The 17193-nt window shown below is 40.3% G+C and overlaps 1 protein-coding gene across 1 annotated transcript in view; it reads right to left on the bottom strand.

Annotated features, from left to right (window-relative positions):
* Positions 1-840: 840 nt before the first annotated feature.
* TNFAIP8L3 (TNF alpha induced protein 8 like 3) overlaps positions 841-17193 on the bottom strand; it is a 162905-nt gene continuing 146552 nt past the window's right edge. The window contains exon 3 of the mRNA XM_073653047.1: positions 841-12127. Coding sequence (XP_073509148.1) covers positions 11565-12127 — 563 coding nt within the window. The 3' untranslated portion in view covers positions 841-11564. The remainder of the gene's footprint in view (positions 12128-17193) is intronic.

Consider the following 17193-nt stretch of genomic DNA (forward strand, 5'->3'; position numbering starts at 1 on the left):
CGTCATCCGTCGTGAAAGGTTTAAAATCAGACGTTGAAAAGTTGGGGTAATCTATACACATTAGATGGTTGGCTGGGTTTGGTTGACATACAGCTCTCGCAAAAATTAAGAGACCACTGCAAAATTTTTATTTTCTCTAATTTTTCTCTTTTATAGGTATATTTTTGATTAAAATGTACTTTGTTGTTTTACTCTATAAATTACTGACATGTCTCCGAAATTCAAAGCTAAAAATGTTGTATTTATTTGCAACAAATGAGAAATCGTCAAAATACTAAAAAAGAAACAGTGCTTTCAGACCTCAAATAATGCAAAGAAAACAAGTTCTTATTCATTTAGAAATAACAAAACTCATGTTTTAACTCAGGAACAGTTCAGAAATCAATATTTGGTGGAATAAACTTGATTTTTAATCACAGCTTTCATGTGTCTCATCATGCTTTCCACCAGTCTTTCACACTGCTTTTGGGTGACCTTACGGCACTCCTGGCACAAAAAAGCAGTTCTTCTGTGTTTGATGGCTTGTGACTATCCATCTTCCTCTTGATTACATTCCAGAGGTTTTCAATGGGGTTCAAGTGTGGAGATTGGGCTGACCATGACAAGATTTATGTGCTGCTCCTTCATCCACACATTGATTGACCTAGCTGTATGGCATGGGGCATTGTCCTGCTGGAAAAAAAAGTCCTCAGAGATGGGGAACATTGCCTGAGCAGAAGGAAGCAAGTGTTTTTCAAGGATAACCTTGTATGCGGCTTGATTCATATGTCCTTCGCAAAGATTAACCTGCCCAATTGCAGCCTTGCTGAAGCATCCCCAGATCATTACCGATCCTCAATCAAATTTCACAGTGGGTACAAGACACTGTGGCTTGTATGCATCTCCAGGTCTCCGTCTAACCATTAGACGACCAGGTGTTGGGCAAAGCTGAAAATTAGACTCATCAGAGAAGATTACCTTACTCCAGTCCTCTATGGTCCAATCCTTATGGTCTTTGGCAAATTTCAGCCTGGCTCTCCTTTGCTTCTCACTAATGAAAGGCTTTTTTCTAGCTTTACATGACTTGAGGCCTGCCTTTAGGAGCCTGTTATGAATTGTTCTTGCCGTGCACTTCACCACAGCTGCCATTTGCCATTCCTTTTGTAGGTCACTTGATGTTATCCTTCGGTTGCTGAGTAACATTCGAATAAGATGATGGTCATCCCGGTCAGTGGAGAGTCGCTTTCGCCCTCTGCCGGTCTGTAGCTTTGTTGTCCCCAATGTCTGCTGCTTGACCTTGTTGTAATGGACTGCCGTCTTTGAAATTTTAAGGATGAAGGCAACATGACGCTAACTGTATCCCTCTGCTAGTAAAGCCAGAATTGAGCCTTTCTTTTCCTCACTCAAGACTTTTCTTTTCAACTCCTTTGGCATGGCTAAAAGTTATTTTTTCATTCAAATTACTTTTGGGCTATTCCTAGCACTTGTTTTGCCATCCAGCTTGTCCTATTGCAAGAGGATTGTGAAGGCCACAGCAGTGTTTTTTATACTTTCCCTCGTTACAAAAGATTTGGTTCAGGTGATCACCTAATTAGAAGCACATTAAGTAGAATGAGATGTACTTTGGCTGGAATTCAACTGACACTGGAATGCAATGTCTGTCAGACATGTAGAGATGGTGATTTTTAGAAAACTGTGCAGTGGTCTCTTAATTTTTGCCAGAGCTGTATATGTGTATGGCCACCTTAAAGGGACTCTTTCAGCACAGTATGACTGCTGAAACCAAGTACAGACGCTCGTTGCATCATGGGGGTGCCAAACATTTAACTGCTTGTTTTACCCCTATCTCCATCCCCACCCTCATCCTTGATTGACAGCTCTGGCTTCATAGATCCAGAGAAGGGTGGAGATATATACACCTTCCCACCTGCTTGGTTTCCATATAAGTGATTGGCCACACCGTGGAGCACCAAGCACCTGTACTTGGTTTGAACAGTCATTCATTGCTGTGAGGACTGGGGTTTGGGGAACAATGGACTAATCTAACTGAATCTAAATGAATAAGTTCCCATTTAAATGGCAAGGAGAATCGCTAAAATACTTGGGGGTCCTTATCCCATCAGATCCCGATAAACTATTTGAGCTTAACTACCAAACTTTATTACAAAGAACGTGCAGAGACCTAATAACATATAGGAAGTTAAAGCTATCCTGGTTTGGAAGAATTAATGCCATCAAAATGAACATTCTACCACACTTCTTATACATTTTTCAAACAGTCCTGATTTCTCCTCCTCGTAGCTTCTTTCGTAAGTTACAAGCGGCCCTAATTAGATTCATATGGGGTAAATTAAAGCCTCGTATTAGCACTCAGATTCTCTCCTGACCTAAATCTTTAGGCGGCGCCGGTCTCTCTCATTATAAAATGTATTTCCAAGCTACCTCCTTGGTGAGGATCCTAGACTCACATTTTCATTTTAGCAATAAACAATGGGTATTCATAGAGCTAGAGGACTCAGATATACCCTTGAGAGATTTACTGTGGTGTTCAGGAGACTTGACAGCCCTGGTCAGGTGTAACTTTACTAAAGACACACTTAGAACATGGCTCGCCTTGAGGAGAAATTTGTTTCCTGAAAGATTAATTAGTCCACTTACATCACTTTTCTTCAATCTATCCTTTCTACCTGGATTCATGAGCAGATCTTTTCTCGGTCAGGGGGCAGTGGAGGACATGGATTATTTCAGATACTAGAGAATGATAAGTTGCCCTCTTTTGTTTATTTGCAGGATCGGTCACCAAACAAGAAACTCCATTGGTTTAAATATTTGCAATTGCAATCTTTTTTAGTAGCGCACAAATTTCAGATTTCACCCTTTATGAAAAATTGTACCTACAGGAAGTTGGACCTGAATGCACTATATCAGTGATTTATGGGGGTTTGAGCAAAGAGGGAGGAGAGGGCAAATTAAAATTTCAACAGGTGTGGGAAAGGTATCTGGGGGCGGAAGTGTCTCTTGTAGATTGGGAAAGAAGTTTGGGAGTGTTCCAAGATTAAACCATTTTGGGAAAAAGTGTTTGATAACTATCAACAAATTACAGGAAATAGAGTAGAGAGATCCCCTCAAATAGCTCTTCTATTAATATTACCTTCTCCAATAGGAACTCAAAAAAAAGATATTCTTAGGTTCTGTCTAACTGTTGCAACGATGGTGATTCTGCACTTTTGGAAGCTAATTGATCCCCCCAATATAATTGACTGGTATAAAGAAATGCTTAAAATATGTAGAACGGAGGAACTATCAGCAGACTACAATGGCACAAATGACAAATTCAGAAAAATTTGGAGTGGATGGATTTTATTTCAAGACTCATCTGACTTCCAAAGTTTGTTCTGTTAATCTATATAGGGACATAGGACAATGTGTAACGATACACATAAGGTTTTAGGGACCCCTTTTCCCATAACCCCTCCCTACTACCCCTCTTTTCTTTCCATTCTCTTATTTTGGTTTTTCTTTTTTTATCTTCTCTCTCTTCTTTTTGCTCCTATTAAGTTTAGAAGCCTTCGATTGAAGCCCTCACTACTTAAGCGTTCATTCTATTTTTAGAAGGCCTCATGGTTATTTCATATATTTCATTGAAGCTGTTGATTAACTCATATATATTAATATCAAATGTCAAAACAAGATGCGATGTTGTTTGTTTGTAAAATGCTTTAATAAAATCAGATTACCCATAAACAGGAATTCCTCTGTAATAGTGGCTCTAAGCTCTGACTGACCTGCCCCATCCATACATTTGCCTGGAAACCATTATGGTCTCCTTGCAATGCATACAGAATGCTGTTTATCTCAGGTTCATCTTCTCTTTGAACATGGTGACCTGTCCCATACATACATTAGTTGGGAAGCCATTATGGCCTCCTTGCAACGAAAACAGGATGTTGTTCATCTCAGGTCCAACTTCTCTTTGAAGATGTTTTTCAGCTGAAGGGGGAAAATGTGCAGAACTGATTAGAGAAGCAGGCCATTTGCTAATCACTATGGGCAGCACGGTGGCTCAGTGGTTTGCACTGTTGCTTTACACCACCGGGGTCCTGGGTTCAAATCCCATAAAGGATATCTGCAAGGAGTTTGTATGTTCTCCCTGTGTTTGCGTAGGTTTCCTCCATGTTCTCTGGTTTCCTCCCATACTCTAAAGACATACGGATAGGAAATTTAGATTGTGAGCCCCAATGGGGACAGTGATGATGATGTCTGTAAAGCGCTATGAAATATGATGGCGCTATATAAGCAAAGCATAATAAATAATATAAATCACCTGATTACCATTCTGCCTTCAATTTAAGAATGATACTTGTGTTGAAGGAATAAATCATTGTGTCATAAAATATTATATATCTGTATTAGTATTTTTAAAGACACGTAAAGTGGATTCTATAAACTTGAGTTAATAATGGTAAAATTACAGAGCACATGTGGTCTAATTTTGTAATATATGGTAGATAGTTCAATATGCTGTCTTAAAATCACACATATTCTTATACATTTCCAACGTGTTATATTAGGCTTTGCTTTGTTACGAAGCTGAAGTAACTTCTTGGGGCTACGTCGTCAAAGCTCTGCTGAGGGTTGTTATGTTACTTTGAACAATAGATCACTGAGGCCTACCCATTACATAGACCTGACATTAGTGGTGGTGTAGAACTGGAGCTGAATTTTGAAAGTACGCCTATTTCAAGCATTTTTATTGGATTAGGTTTTCCCGATGAGGCCTACTATGGGTGAGGCCTTGAAATCCCTGGAACTGTGACTAGAGGAGGATGGAGTAGCTTACAGTAAACTTACATGTACACAGAGATCCTAGATTGTACAGTATATCATTGCGTTCACAGTGCCTCTTTGAAGTCTATGTCCACCTTTGAATGCTGCCTCACTCCACTTAGACCACCTTCATCAGCAAGTTCAGAAGAAAATATAGAGATAATACACATGAGGATGTCACAGTAACGTGATAAATGACTCAAAGTTTACTGTGCACATGATGCCTGTAATGTCACATACAGGCATAACACCCATAATTGTGCCATAGCACTGTAATGACAGGTTGCACCAGGTGAAATCAAAGCATAGATGAAAACCATAATGATGGCACAAAATATTAAGCATGCCAAGATGTTAGACCATTTGTATATTATTGCATTTTGGTCCTCCTGACTGTTCCCATCCACTAGTAAAGCTAGGCAAACCTTAATTCTAATAAGGAGTTTTGTATAATTTTTTAGCTCTGCAATGTTTGAGGAATGTAGTTTTATCATGCAGATGCAAATGCAAATGTGAAAAGCCTTGTGCCGGATCCTCGGACCTCTTCATGTTAAGCCAGGACTTCCGGCTCTGATGAGGCCCGGGACAGTTCTGCGCATGCACACGCAAGTTCATCATGATGTTGTGACCTTACATTTACTTGCGCAGAACCCCTTCTTAACCTCATCAGAATTGGAAGTCCCGGCCTACCCTGGGGAGTCCTAGGAATTCAGTGTTCGTGGTAGTGATAGAAAAAAAAAGATGCTGCGAGGACCAGATGGGCGACAGTGAGAGGTGGAGGGGGATACAGAGGTTAAGCGGTGAGGTGAGAATTTTTCTTTATTCTTTATATATTACATTTATTATATTCTAGGGTCTGAGGAAATCCCAGACCATAATAAAGAACATTAAATTCATGGAAAATAACTTCTCTGCAAATCGAATTTTCCTAAAAGAACAGGCGAATTTGAACTTTGCCTGGTCTACTCATTAGCATATATGACATCTGCAGATAAAACTTAATTCTGCAAACATTGCAGAGCTAATACATTACATAAAACACCTTGTTGGAACAAAGAAATCTGCATCTATACCCCAATTGTAGCATTGGGGACAGTTCTTGATGTACATGTTAAACAGAAGCTCTGACTGACAGGTAAAGATGATATCTGTCAACCATAAACTAAAATGGGATCAATTTAACAAATACCTTGTTCTTTCTTGACATATCCATAGAAGTCAAGATGTCAATGAAGTCTACGGATATGTATCATCCATATTAAAAAATAAATGTACATTTAATGTAGTCTTGAATGCTATTCCATCAGAAATATCACTAACTGAATTGAAGCTCTTTGTGGAGATGCCAAGATGTTCCCCCTTTAGCTACTGGATCCCATAACAGATAGTGTGCCTCTTACCCTAAGACAAATAATGCAATACATTTATAAAGTTATTATATTGTATTATCTAAATTATGTATAGATTAATTCTATACATAACTTGTAAAATGTTGCACAAAAGGTGAACTCTTCAGTCTACTTATGTGCCTTTTACAGTTCAAGATGTCTCTGTGAACTATAACAGACACACCTAACTTTGAAAGTCATCCGACACTGGGGAATTCTAGATAATTAAAATCGGCAAAAGCATGGGCACCAGTGTCTACAATGGGTAACAGTGTAAAGACCTTTTAAGTATAATACTATTAATTAATTGTATTAAAAAAATCCTGAATGTCCAAAAGGTAAAAAGGCACAAAAAAGGTATTCCACAAAAATCTGTCATTGGCTATATCATCAGCAAATATACAAGATAGCAGCTCCATAACAAGGGAAATTACATTTTCACTCTCTAATTTTACAGCATAACAAATGGTTGGTATCTGGAAACCATCAGCATGTTGTCATTCAGAGATTTGTAGCTGTAATTATGTTATTCCATGTAGTCAAAGAAAATCATTGAAGTGAAGTATTAATAAATACATAAATAACAACATTGGTAATTATATGGTAATCAGACTATCATTGTTCATCAGTATCAGGTATATGAATGAGCCTTGTGGTTTGGATATTCTCACAAACCATAATAAACATACAAAAATCTATAATATGATGTTTTGATGATTTAGTTTTCAGATACTAATACACTTTTATTTACACTGTATAGAGTAAGAATAAGCTAAAAGAACGCAAAATTAACAAATTGCCGGATTTTTATCTGCCGAACTCCCATCCAGTGTTAATTAATAGCAGAGCTTCACTTTAAGGCGTTCTTGACCCAATTAGATCCACAAGACATTCAGAGTTGTAAACCTTTATGTACTTAAAGTATTAAATCGAGAGAAGAGTGACAATAAGATCAATAGCCTTTTTATTGATGGTTTCCAGGTAGCAATGGGAGGTAAAGTAACAATGTTCCAAATCTGCTCAATTGCACATCCCTTATAACCGTGGCTCAGACAAAGTGGAGCTTCTTGTTAAAGGGAAACAGAATACAAAATCCTATAGGTAAAATACAATTCCAATGACTGTGGTTTTAAATAAATAAAAATTGGAACAGGGATCAAAGTGCACTCCCTACATCTTAATAAGAGAAGAAAACAGTTCTTCTGCTTGGACAAAAATATGAAAGCTGCAGAGATCAGCAGCCACTGATTGTCTGCAGGGGTTTCTGACATTGTTTATGGCAAGAGACTGGCGGGAAACTCAAGGTTGTGAATGGAGCAGCATCTTCCATCCAGAAGGTAAGCATATTTTTTTTTTACTTTACGTATCATCTGGGGGCCAGTGATAAGGGGCTGTACAGAAGTGGACAAGATTTTTAAGCTACAACTACATATAAAACTAAAAAAACACTTCTAATTGAGAAATCATTCCACTTATTTTTTTAGCTTTAACCATTTTCAAGATCTGTTTACGGTAAATGAAAAGGGACATTTTTCTTTACATCCTTCTAGATAGTCCTCTATAAGATATATAGACTACAGACTGGTATACTTCATTGCAGGAAACTATTAAAGGGGTTTTCCCACAAACAGTTAATTGTAATAAACATTTTAATCAATAGATCTTTGAATAAATTGAATGTGTTTAAACAAAATGTCCCTGTGCTGAGATAATCTTATAAATGTGCCCCTGCTGTGTACTGTGTAATGGCTGTGTCTGACCCTGCAGGAACATGGTCTGATCATACCACATCTCCTGGGCAGGAGAGGAAGTAAAAGTATACAGACATTACAGCATGGGACCGCTGCTGATTTTTTCTTTATGGTAAAGCATTGATTAAAAACAGGTAGTGAAATGTTTTGCAGCTAAAAAAGAATCAGCTGTGATCCTGTGCTGTCCTGCCTGTATACTCTCTTTTGCTTCCTCCCCTGCCAAAGAGCTGTGGTATGATCAGACCATGTTCCTGTGAAAAAGCTAACGTGAAACACGCGTTGGGGCTGTCCCCTGGGATTCTGCACTTGCACCTTACTATGGGTGAGTTTCATCTATTGTGACTGATGTATGCACATTTTTTGTTAACTAACACTAATAGGAGAGTTAGAGAATTAGTGAACTATGATCTCAGCACAAGCACTTTATTGTTCTTTCCTTTACTAATACGCACAATCATATGAGTGATGTGTTAAAAAAAAATTGTAAATGAAGGTTCTTCCCCCCTCTATGTATTATCCCAATTTTTGGTCTGTGCATTATTACCAATGACTCTTTTTGCCCATTTCTTTTGTTCCCAGGGTGACTTTGCATCCTCTTTTTGTTCACCTTGTTTTTGACTAGTCTTTATTTTATTATTTATATAAAAAAAATTCATTACACACATATTGTTCATTGATGAATTCAGCACTTCATTTTTCTATATTGTCATGTTACTGCACGTTGAGACACAACCATTACACAGTACATAGCAGGGACACATTTATAAGATTATCTCAGCACAGGAACATTTTTTTTGCACATGCAATTGTGGAATTTATATTATTCCAAGATCTATTAATTAAAATGTACTTTGTTTGTGGGAAAACCCCTTTAGGGCAGTGGAGAGAGATTTGTTGGGAATATTTAAAGGAGTTGTCCACCCTTTTTTTTAAATTTAAAAATAGGTCTAAGGGTTTGCAGTAGCGGTCAGGTTCTTTCACTGCTGGAAGAAACAGAGAGTATACTGGAGGAGACCCTGGCAGCGGTTCAGAGGAACACTAGATCGGTAGGTGAGTATATATTTATTACATTTTTAGACCCTGCTGGTGCCATTTTTCAATTAATTTAAAAAAGCACATCTGTCACAAGACTATGCTGTTCTATGTAAGTGCTGAATAGTATGGGGAAAGAATATTTGTGTTGTTGAGGATTTGAGAATGCATTGGATACGGGATAGTAATAAATCTGATGAATTCATGAAGGGAATGCTCCCCTTGCCACTAAAACCAATAATCTATGGCTGCCTGCAATGGACAGTATCTGCCCAACAATCACTATGAGCAGGGTGTGGGGGAATATTCTTTTCATGAATGCTCTGGACTCACAACTATGTGTCCGGTGTATTCTCATCACTCCCATTATCCTAACATGACATTATTTTTGGCTAATACTAGAGCGAACCTGACCCCATACTAGGTTACCCTTACATAGGACAATATAGACTTATGACAAATCTTTTTTATGTGAAACTTTTACCATACTCTGTGTTCTTTCTTCGACTGGCAAAGCATTAATGTAACTCACAGAGGATTCCTTAGACTGGCTACAGTTGTAGGCTACTGACAGCTATGTTGGCTAGTATTTGTTTCTTTTTTTTAGCTTCTGTCAGTAACAAGATTCAATTCACTCACAGTAAACAAATTGTGAAATTGGTAAAAACAAAAAATGTTTTACTCTTTAAAAGGTGGTCTTTGATTTTCTGTAACTAAAGTTAAATAGGTTGTCCGATCTTCTGAGAAAGTCGGTAGTCACTATATGATCCCAGACGTCTGAATCTTGATAGTGTGCATTGCGCATGCTGTCAAGATTCATCTGTATTGTTTGTGGTGAGAGCAGGTGGTCAAGTGACTCCGTATTGGATACAATTGGTCACATGCCGACTAGACGTGCTCGGCTTCTCTCAATTCACTTGTATTGTGACAAGCCAGGCACGTCTAGTAGGGAAGTGACCGGAAGTATGCAAGTCGCATACTTGAGGTCACATGACAACCCACTATCTCTGGCAATACCGGGAAATCCTGACAGTGTGCGGTGCGCACAGATTCAGAAGTCGTATTTTATGTGTATGACAACAAGGAAAGTCAAATAAATAAATATGGTACCAAGTGGAAGATCAGTGGTACATTTTGCACTTCCATAGGTAATTCAGTATTTGTCGTGCTCTCGTGTACATTAAACCTACCCTTAGTATTCTTCCTCTTAAATGGCAGACTCCTCTTATAATTCCTATACATCTGTGTAATCAGAATAAATTTCATGTGTTATACAAACAGGTTCCATCTGCAATTCACAAGGCCATATAATTCTTTTTAAACACGTTAAAAGGAATAATCAACTATTAATGCACGATAGATAAATACTGTATTCAAAATATATATTGGCACTGGGAATATTATATGTACATCATCTTATGAAAAAGGACAACACGTCATTTCACTTCTTTTTGTATTATTTTGAATTGGAAATGGAACATATTATAACATGTGACTGGTCAATTACCCCAGGACCTTTATGGTGACTTCAGGCTATAGATTTTTGTTTGAAACATCACATCTACTGTTAATACAGCCAAATAGCTCTTTTCAATATGTCCCTAGAGCAATCGCCTGTGATACCAATGGCAACTTGAGTGCAGCCTCTATTTTTCTGTCAGTTTATTGACTTAGATCAGCTCTGTAGCACTTTGTGATTTCAGCAATGGAGTTTCTTCTAGCTCCTTACAGTTTGATCATTGATAATATGTCACTAATGGCAATCTGGGAATAGGCAGCATTGGTGGTTTATCACTATACCTTTGAGACCTTGGCCCTCTTACGCGAAACTTATAATTGATCTTAATAGGGGGTCTAAAAAAAAAGAAAGATTTCAATTTTGGCTCCTTTCAATACTGGAGGCCTTGTGTGAACGCTGGTTGAATACCTTGTGACTCTGCCTAATGGCCATAATGATGGGCTTATTTGGTTACTAAAAAAGTATGACTAGTTCTCTGGGGTCTAGTTTGTCTAGCTAGTCCTCTGAAGCAATACCTGCCAAAGGAATTATTTCACACTTTGCCATTCATGACATAAGCTGAAGTCCGGCTTCACAAAAAAGTGTTAAGTATCTCTGATCTTTAGGACTCGTAGATATTTTCATTTTGAGTTAAGGCCATTTATGCTGTTGACATAGTCCCGAATGTATAGTTACATATAAACTAGTCTGTTTTCTATTACCCAATGGTCAACCAATATATAAGAGCATATAGGCAACAAATGAGGAGGGCATAGTATGAAGCACAAGTGGATCTCTGAGAAAACAAAGGCCTGGTAACCCCTGACACATATTAAAGAAAAATTGAAAGTTCACATTCTAGCTCATCTTCTTCCATCTTTCAGAGTTCATGTAAGGATACACAGTTTGATGGTTGTGGATGAAGGCCTCATTGAGTGTATGCGGTACACAACGTGTCCCAAGACCAAAATAAATATTCCTGACACAGCCATCTGTGCTCTAATCTGGCCATTGGCAATTTGCATTTCAGAAAAAGCCATTTCTCAGCACATTATCAGAACCATAGAAGAAACAAAACAGAAGAAGGTTTTAAATAACTCTTTCATCAAGCAATTTATTGACGCCTTCACAAATCCTTTTGAGGTACGGCCTGCAGCTTCCGTCAAGGCTATATAGGGCAGTAAGGAATTCAACATCTGAAAAATGATTGAAGACCCTGTTGATACGACCGTGAGATTTAGGCGTCAAGTGGCGCTGTACCAATTCATGAAGTAGGGCTTGGCATTCATGTAGAAGTCCAGAAAGAACACTTTTATCAAACGTGTATTCCACTTCGTAGAAGCTGACTGCTGTCATAGCAGTCTGGTTAAGCTTTTTCCTGAATTTCTCCACAATCTCTAGTTCTTGAGGGCTGAACTGGTTATTCCTATATAGAATGCCAACTTTTACTGCAACCTTGATAAGGTCCTTCAGGATTTTGTGAGCCTCTTTCTTATTCCTCACGTGCTCCTTAGTTGCTTTGAAAAGCTCATCAAAGATTTCACTGCTTATGTCGTCGATAAGCATATTTGCCATAGTCTTTGTAGCCATCTTGCTCAGAATTTTCTTCTGCGCTTGTACAGCAAAGCTCTTGGAGCTGAAATTTTCCGGACCTGTGTATGGAAAAGAAGACATTGTCATTTATTGTATTTTGTGTTGAATGTGCTTAATACACAGACAATAATTCATCCGGTATTGGGACAAGGAGACTGTTAAGTCACAGGGGACATCATTTACCATTTGCAGAGAAATGTCAGCAAATGGATTTTTTTTATACCAAGTATGAAAGTGTATCCTCAGCTAAAATTACACAATCACAAACCTAAGACGAAACATTTATAAAATGTACTTATTATGATGTATACTGACTTCCAAATTTTACAAAAGCTTACAGATTTTAACAGTTCTTGGCAAGGATAGACAGGATCAAGTGAGGGCTCCCTCAATGAGTGGGACTGCAGAGCACATTTACTTAAAAGGGAATCTATCACGTTGTACATGTAGTCCGAACTGTGGACAACTTAGACGCGGAGCAGAATAATATATCTGTTTGTTGGAAAAGATTTAGTATAAATTGTATTTTATTAATTGAAATCCCTGGTGTTTGTCTGCATGAGTCCAATGGGCAGTCCTACTAATGATTGACAGCTATCTACACATGCATAGTCATACTGGGAAGACTGAATAGGACCGCCCATTGGACTTATAGGTATACCAACACGAGGGATTTCAATGAATAAAATGCAAGGTTTACTAAAAATCTTTTCCTATAAAAATGTACTGGGTACATTTTTTCACTCTAATGGAAGGTTTTGCTGACATTATATGTGGTATACTTAGCATGGGTGGGTGTTAACGCTATACAGTAAGTTAAGAATTCTATAACTGGACACACAAGCTCCTATTTCTGCAACATCTTGGGCCATGATATTGACACGGACAGACGCAAACTTCCGTCCAGGAAAAGATGGGTGAACAAACTTCAACTAAGCTAATGAACGATTACTTTGTAACTAATTCACATATTCTGTATTTTGCTACAATAATTCTTTTGGTGGACAATCCAGTAAACCACTTTTTAGTAATAATTATTGTGACATTTTCTTTGAAGTATCGCTTCTGGTAAGAAGTCCTGAATAAATATACATGGAAAATGTATATTTAACAAAGGCAGTGAAGGGGTTAATGGTAACATCCCTTTTGTTATGGGGCATTTAAGGGATTAGCAGCAGTGAAGAGGTTCTTAACATTTTTGTGGTCTATAGTGGTGAAAGGATCCATGGTAACATCCCTGGTGGGCTATGGCATGGTAAATGGTTAATATCATGCAGTATATGTGTAATCTATTATAGACATATGGCATGAAGGGAAGGCATGGGAGAAACAGCATACTTGTTTACAAATACTTGTAGTCATAGTAGACCTCTTGCCCCCTTCCAGCTCCTGTACAGATGGAAAGTCTACATAGGCCATGTCCCACTCATGGCTCTGGCTCCTCTACCGTTGATATTTGCCAGTGTGTTCTACCTGACTTAACAGAACTATCTATTAGGTGCAGTGATAAAGCATCATTATCTGAAAACTAACATGGAAGTCGACAGGGACCTTATACACTATTACAGGCAAAGTTTTGGGATACACGTCTTAATCACTGAATTCAGGTTTTATATTCAATCCCATTGCAATAAATGCATTAAATCCAGCCGCCCACTGGATCTTAGTTTAGTAACCACCAGCAGACTGTTCCCAGCCCAACTACATTGTGCCAACTGTAAAATCTTGTATAAAGTCTTCCCAGAAGAGTGGAAGATGTTGTAGCTGCATAGTGGGGGAACAACTCTATATGAATGCCTATAGCCTTAAAATGGAATGTCATGCAGGTGTAATGTGTAGATGTCCCAATACTTTTGTCCATATAGCATTTCTAGAAGATAAACACAGGAATTACCATAAAAGTACATCACACAGAAGAGGAATAAACAAGGCCATCAAGTGGGATGGGGCATGATCTAAATATTTACAGTCATGGGCGAAAATGTTGGCACTAGTGATGAGCAAGCACTAAAATGCTCAGGTACTCGTTGCTCAGGTCGAGCATAGTGATGAGCGAGCACTAAAATGCTCGGGTCGAGCACATTGGAATACTCGGGTGCTCGACCCGAGCAACGAGCCCAATGTAAGTCTATGGGAAACTCGAGCATTTTTCAGGCGGCTCCCCCCCGGCGGTCTGCAGAGGGCCTAAAAATAGCCCAGATCGAAGGGAACAGTGCTCAAATGACATGGGGACAGCATGGGGAAGACCCCTGGAAGCATTTCTGACTCCCAGGTTACTTCTGTCAACAATGTTGTCAGAGGTATTACGCCACTTTTACAGACTCACAATAAAACATACCAAAATGAAATCAAAATTGATTTTCCTGGGAAATATGTTAAGGAACATCCTTTCCATGACATGTACAATGTATATAAAGCAAAATAAATAACCAAAAACAAAAATACTCCTCCACACCTTGGGCTATGTTCACACGTAGCGTTTTTGATGCGTTTTTGCACTTTTGCATTGCTTTCAACCAAGAAAAATGCATTCACCAGGAAATTTCATTTTAACATTTTACAACCTTATCTGGCCATGTGGTGTGTGACACATCATCAGATACATGCATACAGTGCTGAAAAGTCATGGGAACAGCATGGGGAAGACCTCTGGAAGCATCTTTGACTCCCAGGTCACGGCCTAAAAGTGTGCCCATCATAAGTGATCCTTGGCGCATGCAAAGAAGCCTCCCGCCATGAACCTCTCATTGCAGGCTTGCAACAATCACCGTCCACGTCCTTGTGCCACTGCAGCGTTCAGCTGTCCCTACCCCATTCCTTGGAATGCAAGCGCAAGTATGCAGGCAGCCAACCACCCACCCACCCACAGGCTGCAATACTATACTGCCAAATTTTTGACAGCTGCTTGCACTTGAAATGTAGCCTTTTAGGCTCGTGGAGGCGGAAGCTTTTCATAACCTCATGCCGGCGGCAGCAGGGTGTCCATACTCGGTCCCCAGCCGCCACTATATTTCCCAGTATCGCCTCCGCCTTCCACAAGCACTGGTCCCACAACATTACCCGTGCCCTCCCCAGTGCACTTACTGGGAAGGACCGCCTAACCACAAACACGTGGACAGGTGAATGTGGCCAGGGACGGTACGGAGCCAGTCCACAACTTTTTTTGCTGACAGTTGTATTTAGCTCGGAAGTCCTGTAATGCAGCTTGTTGCAGAAGCAATGGCAGCCCGTCCAACATCAACTCGCCCTTGTCGGTGGTGCTTTGACACACACACACACATCTTTCTTTGCGCATTTAATTTCTTGAATACAGAGTTGAACAATGGCCTGATCTGTAATGCGGTTTGAGAAATAACATGCATAAGCATGGCCGATCCACATTAAAAAAGCAGCCATAGAGTATCCGGGAATCTTTCCCCACACTTTTCTTAGCCAGGGCTGCTTTTCAGCAGGGTTGGACGGGCCCACCAGAGAACCGGAGACGCATCCGGCGGGCCCTGGCTTCTCCTTCAGCAGAGTTCATAGTGCCGAGGTGAGGCCATGATGATGATAGAGGCCACCATCTGCTTAGTTTTCTGTTACTTGGAATGCAAGTGCAAGTATGCAGCCAGCCACCCACCCACCCACCCACAGGCCGCAACACTAAACTGCCAAATTTATGGGCAGCTTTTTGCACTTGAAATATGGCCTTTTAAGCTCGTGGAGGCGGAAGCTTTTCACAACTTCATGCCGGCGGCGGCCGGGTGTCCATACTCGGTCCCCAGCCGCCACTATATTTCCCGGTATCGCCTCCGCCTTCCACAAGCACGGGTCCCACAACATTACCCGTGCCCTCCCCAGTGCACTTACTGGGAAGGACCATCTAACCACAAACACGTGGACAGGTGAATGTGGCCAGGGACGGTACGGAGCCAGTCCACAACTTTTTTTTGCTGACAGTTGTATTTAGCTTGGTGAAAGGACTAGCATAGAGGGAAACCCTATCTACCCTGTCATTTCTCACAGGAAGTCCTGTAAAGCTGCTTTCACTTGAAATGTGGCCTTTTAGGCTCGTGGAGGCGGAAGCTTTTCACAACCACATGCCTCGTGTCCATACTCTGTCCCCAGCAGTCACGATTTCTCCCGGTGTTGTTCAGGGAGCTGCGTTTGTAGAAGACAGACATTACTGCTCGTACTTTTCTGTGGGAATTTGCTTGCCTCCTAACAGCCTGGAACATTTCTAGCAAACTATGGTACGATGCCATGGTATTAGCACTGCCCCCAGTACCAGTAGCGAAGCCATCCCCAATTTCCTTCTCAGGAATTTTATTTGGTAGACTGAGTGGCTGCCCAAATACATTTTCTCACAAAGGAGCTGAAGATAGAGTGGCAGTAGGTGCACGTTTCTCCAGCCTGTTAGATATTAGAGGGTGAATGGCAGCACATTGGATCAGTGGTTAGCACTGAAGCCTTGCAGTGCTGGGATCCTGGGTTCAAATCCCAGCAAAGACAACATCTGCAAGGATTTTGTATGTTCTCCCTGTGTTTGCATGTGTTTCCTCCTCAGTAAAAAAAGCAGCCATAGAGAGTCCGGGAAAATTTCCACACACTTTTCTTAGCCAGGACTGCTTCTTGGCAGGGTTGGACGGTCCCACCAGAGAATCCTCTGGTGTTCCTTGGCTTCTACCTCAGGAGAGTTCATGATAGTGCTAACTTTGCAGCTGCTATGGGGCTCGGGGGAGAAAGGTTAGCCCTCAGAATCAAATCCTCTGGTGGGCCCAATGTTTTTCAATCTGAAACAGCTTCTCAGTGGGAGTTGTATTTCACCACAGCCATATTCTTTAGCTCGGTGAAAGGACTGGCATAGAGGGAAACCGTAACTACCCCGGCTGTCATTTCTCCGTCACCAGATTCCGCCCATTGTCACACATGACCATGCCTGGCTGTATGTTCAGCAGTGAGAGCCACAGATCAGGCTGCTGTGTTACAGCTTTCAACAACTCTGCAGCGCTGGGCGGTTTGTCAATTAAGCATGTTATCTTCAGCACAGCCTGCTGCCGCTTGGCCAAGGCAGTGCTGCAGTGCTGTCAGCTTGTGACTGATGTGGTCATTCCGGAGATGGAGGAGGAGGTGCATGAGCTGAACA

This window comes from Phyllobates terribilis, unplaced genomic scaffold (genome assembly GCF_046119375.1).
Source record: "Phyllobates terribilis strain yellow unplaced genomic scaffold, ASM4611937v1 Scaffold_11__3_contigs__length_659146591, whole genome shotgun sequence".
NCBI classification, from domain to species: domain Eukaryota; kingdom Metazoa; phylum Chordata; class Amphibia; order Anura; family Dendrobatidae; genus Phyllobates; species Phyllobates terribilis.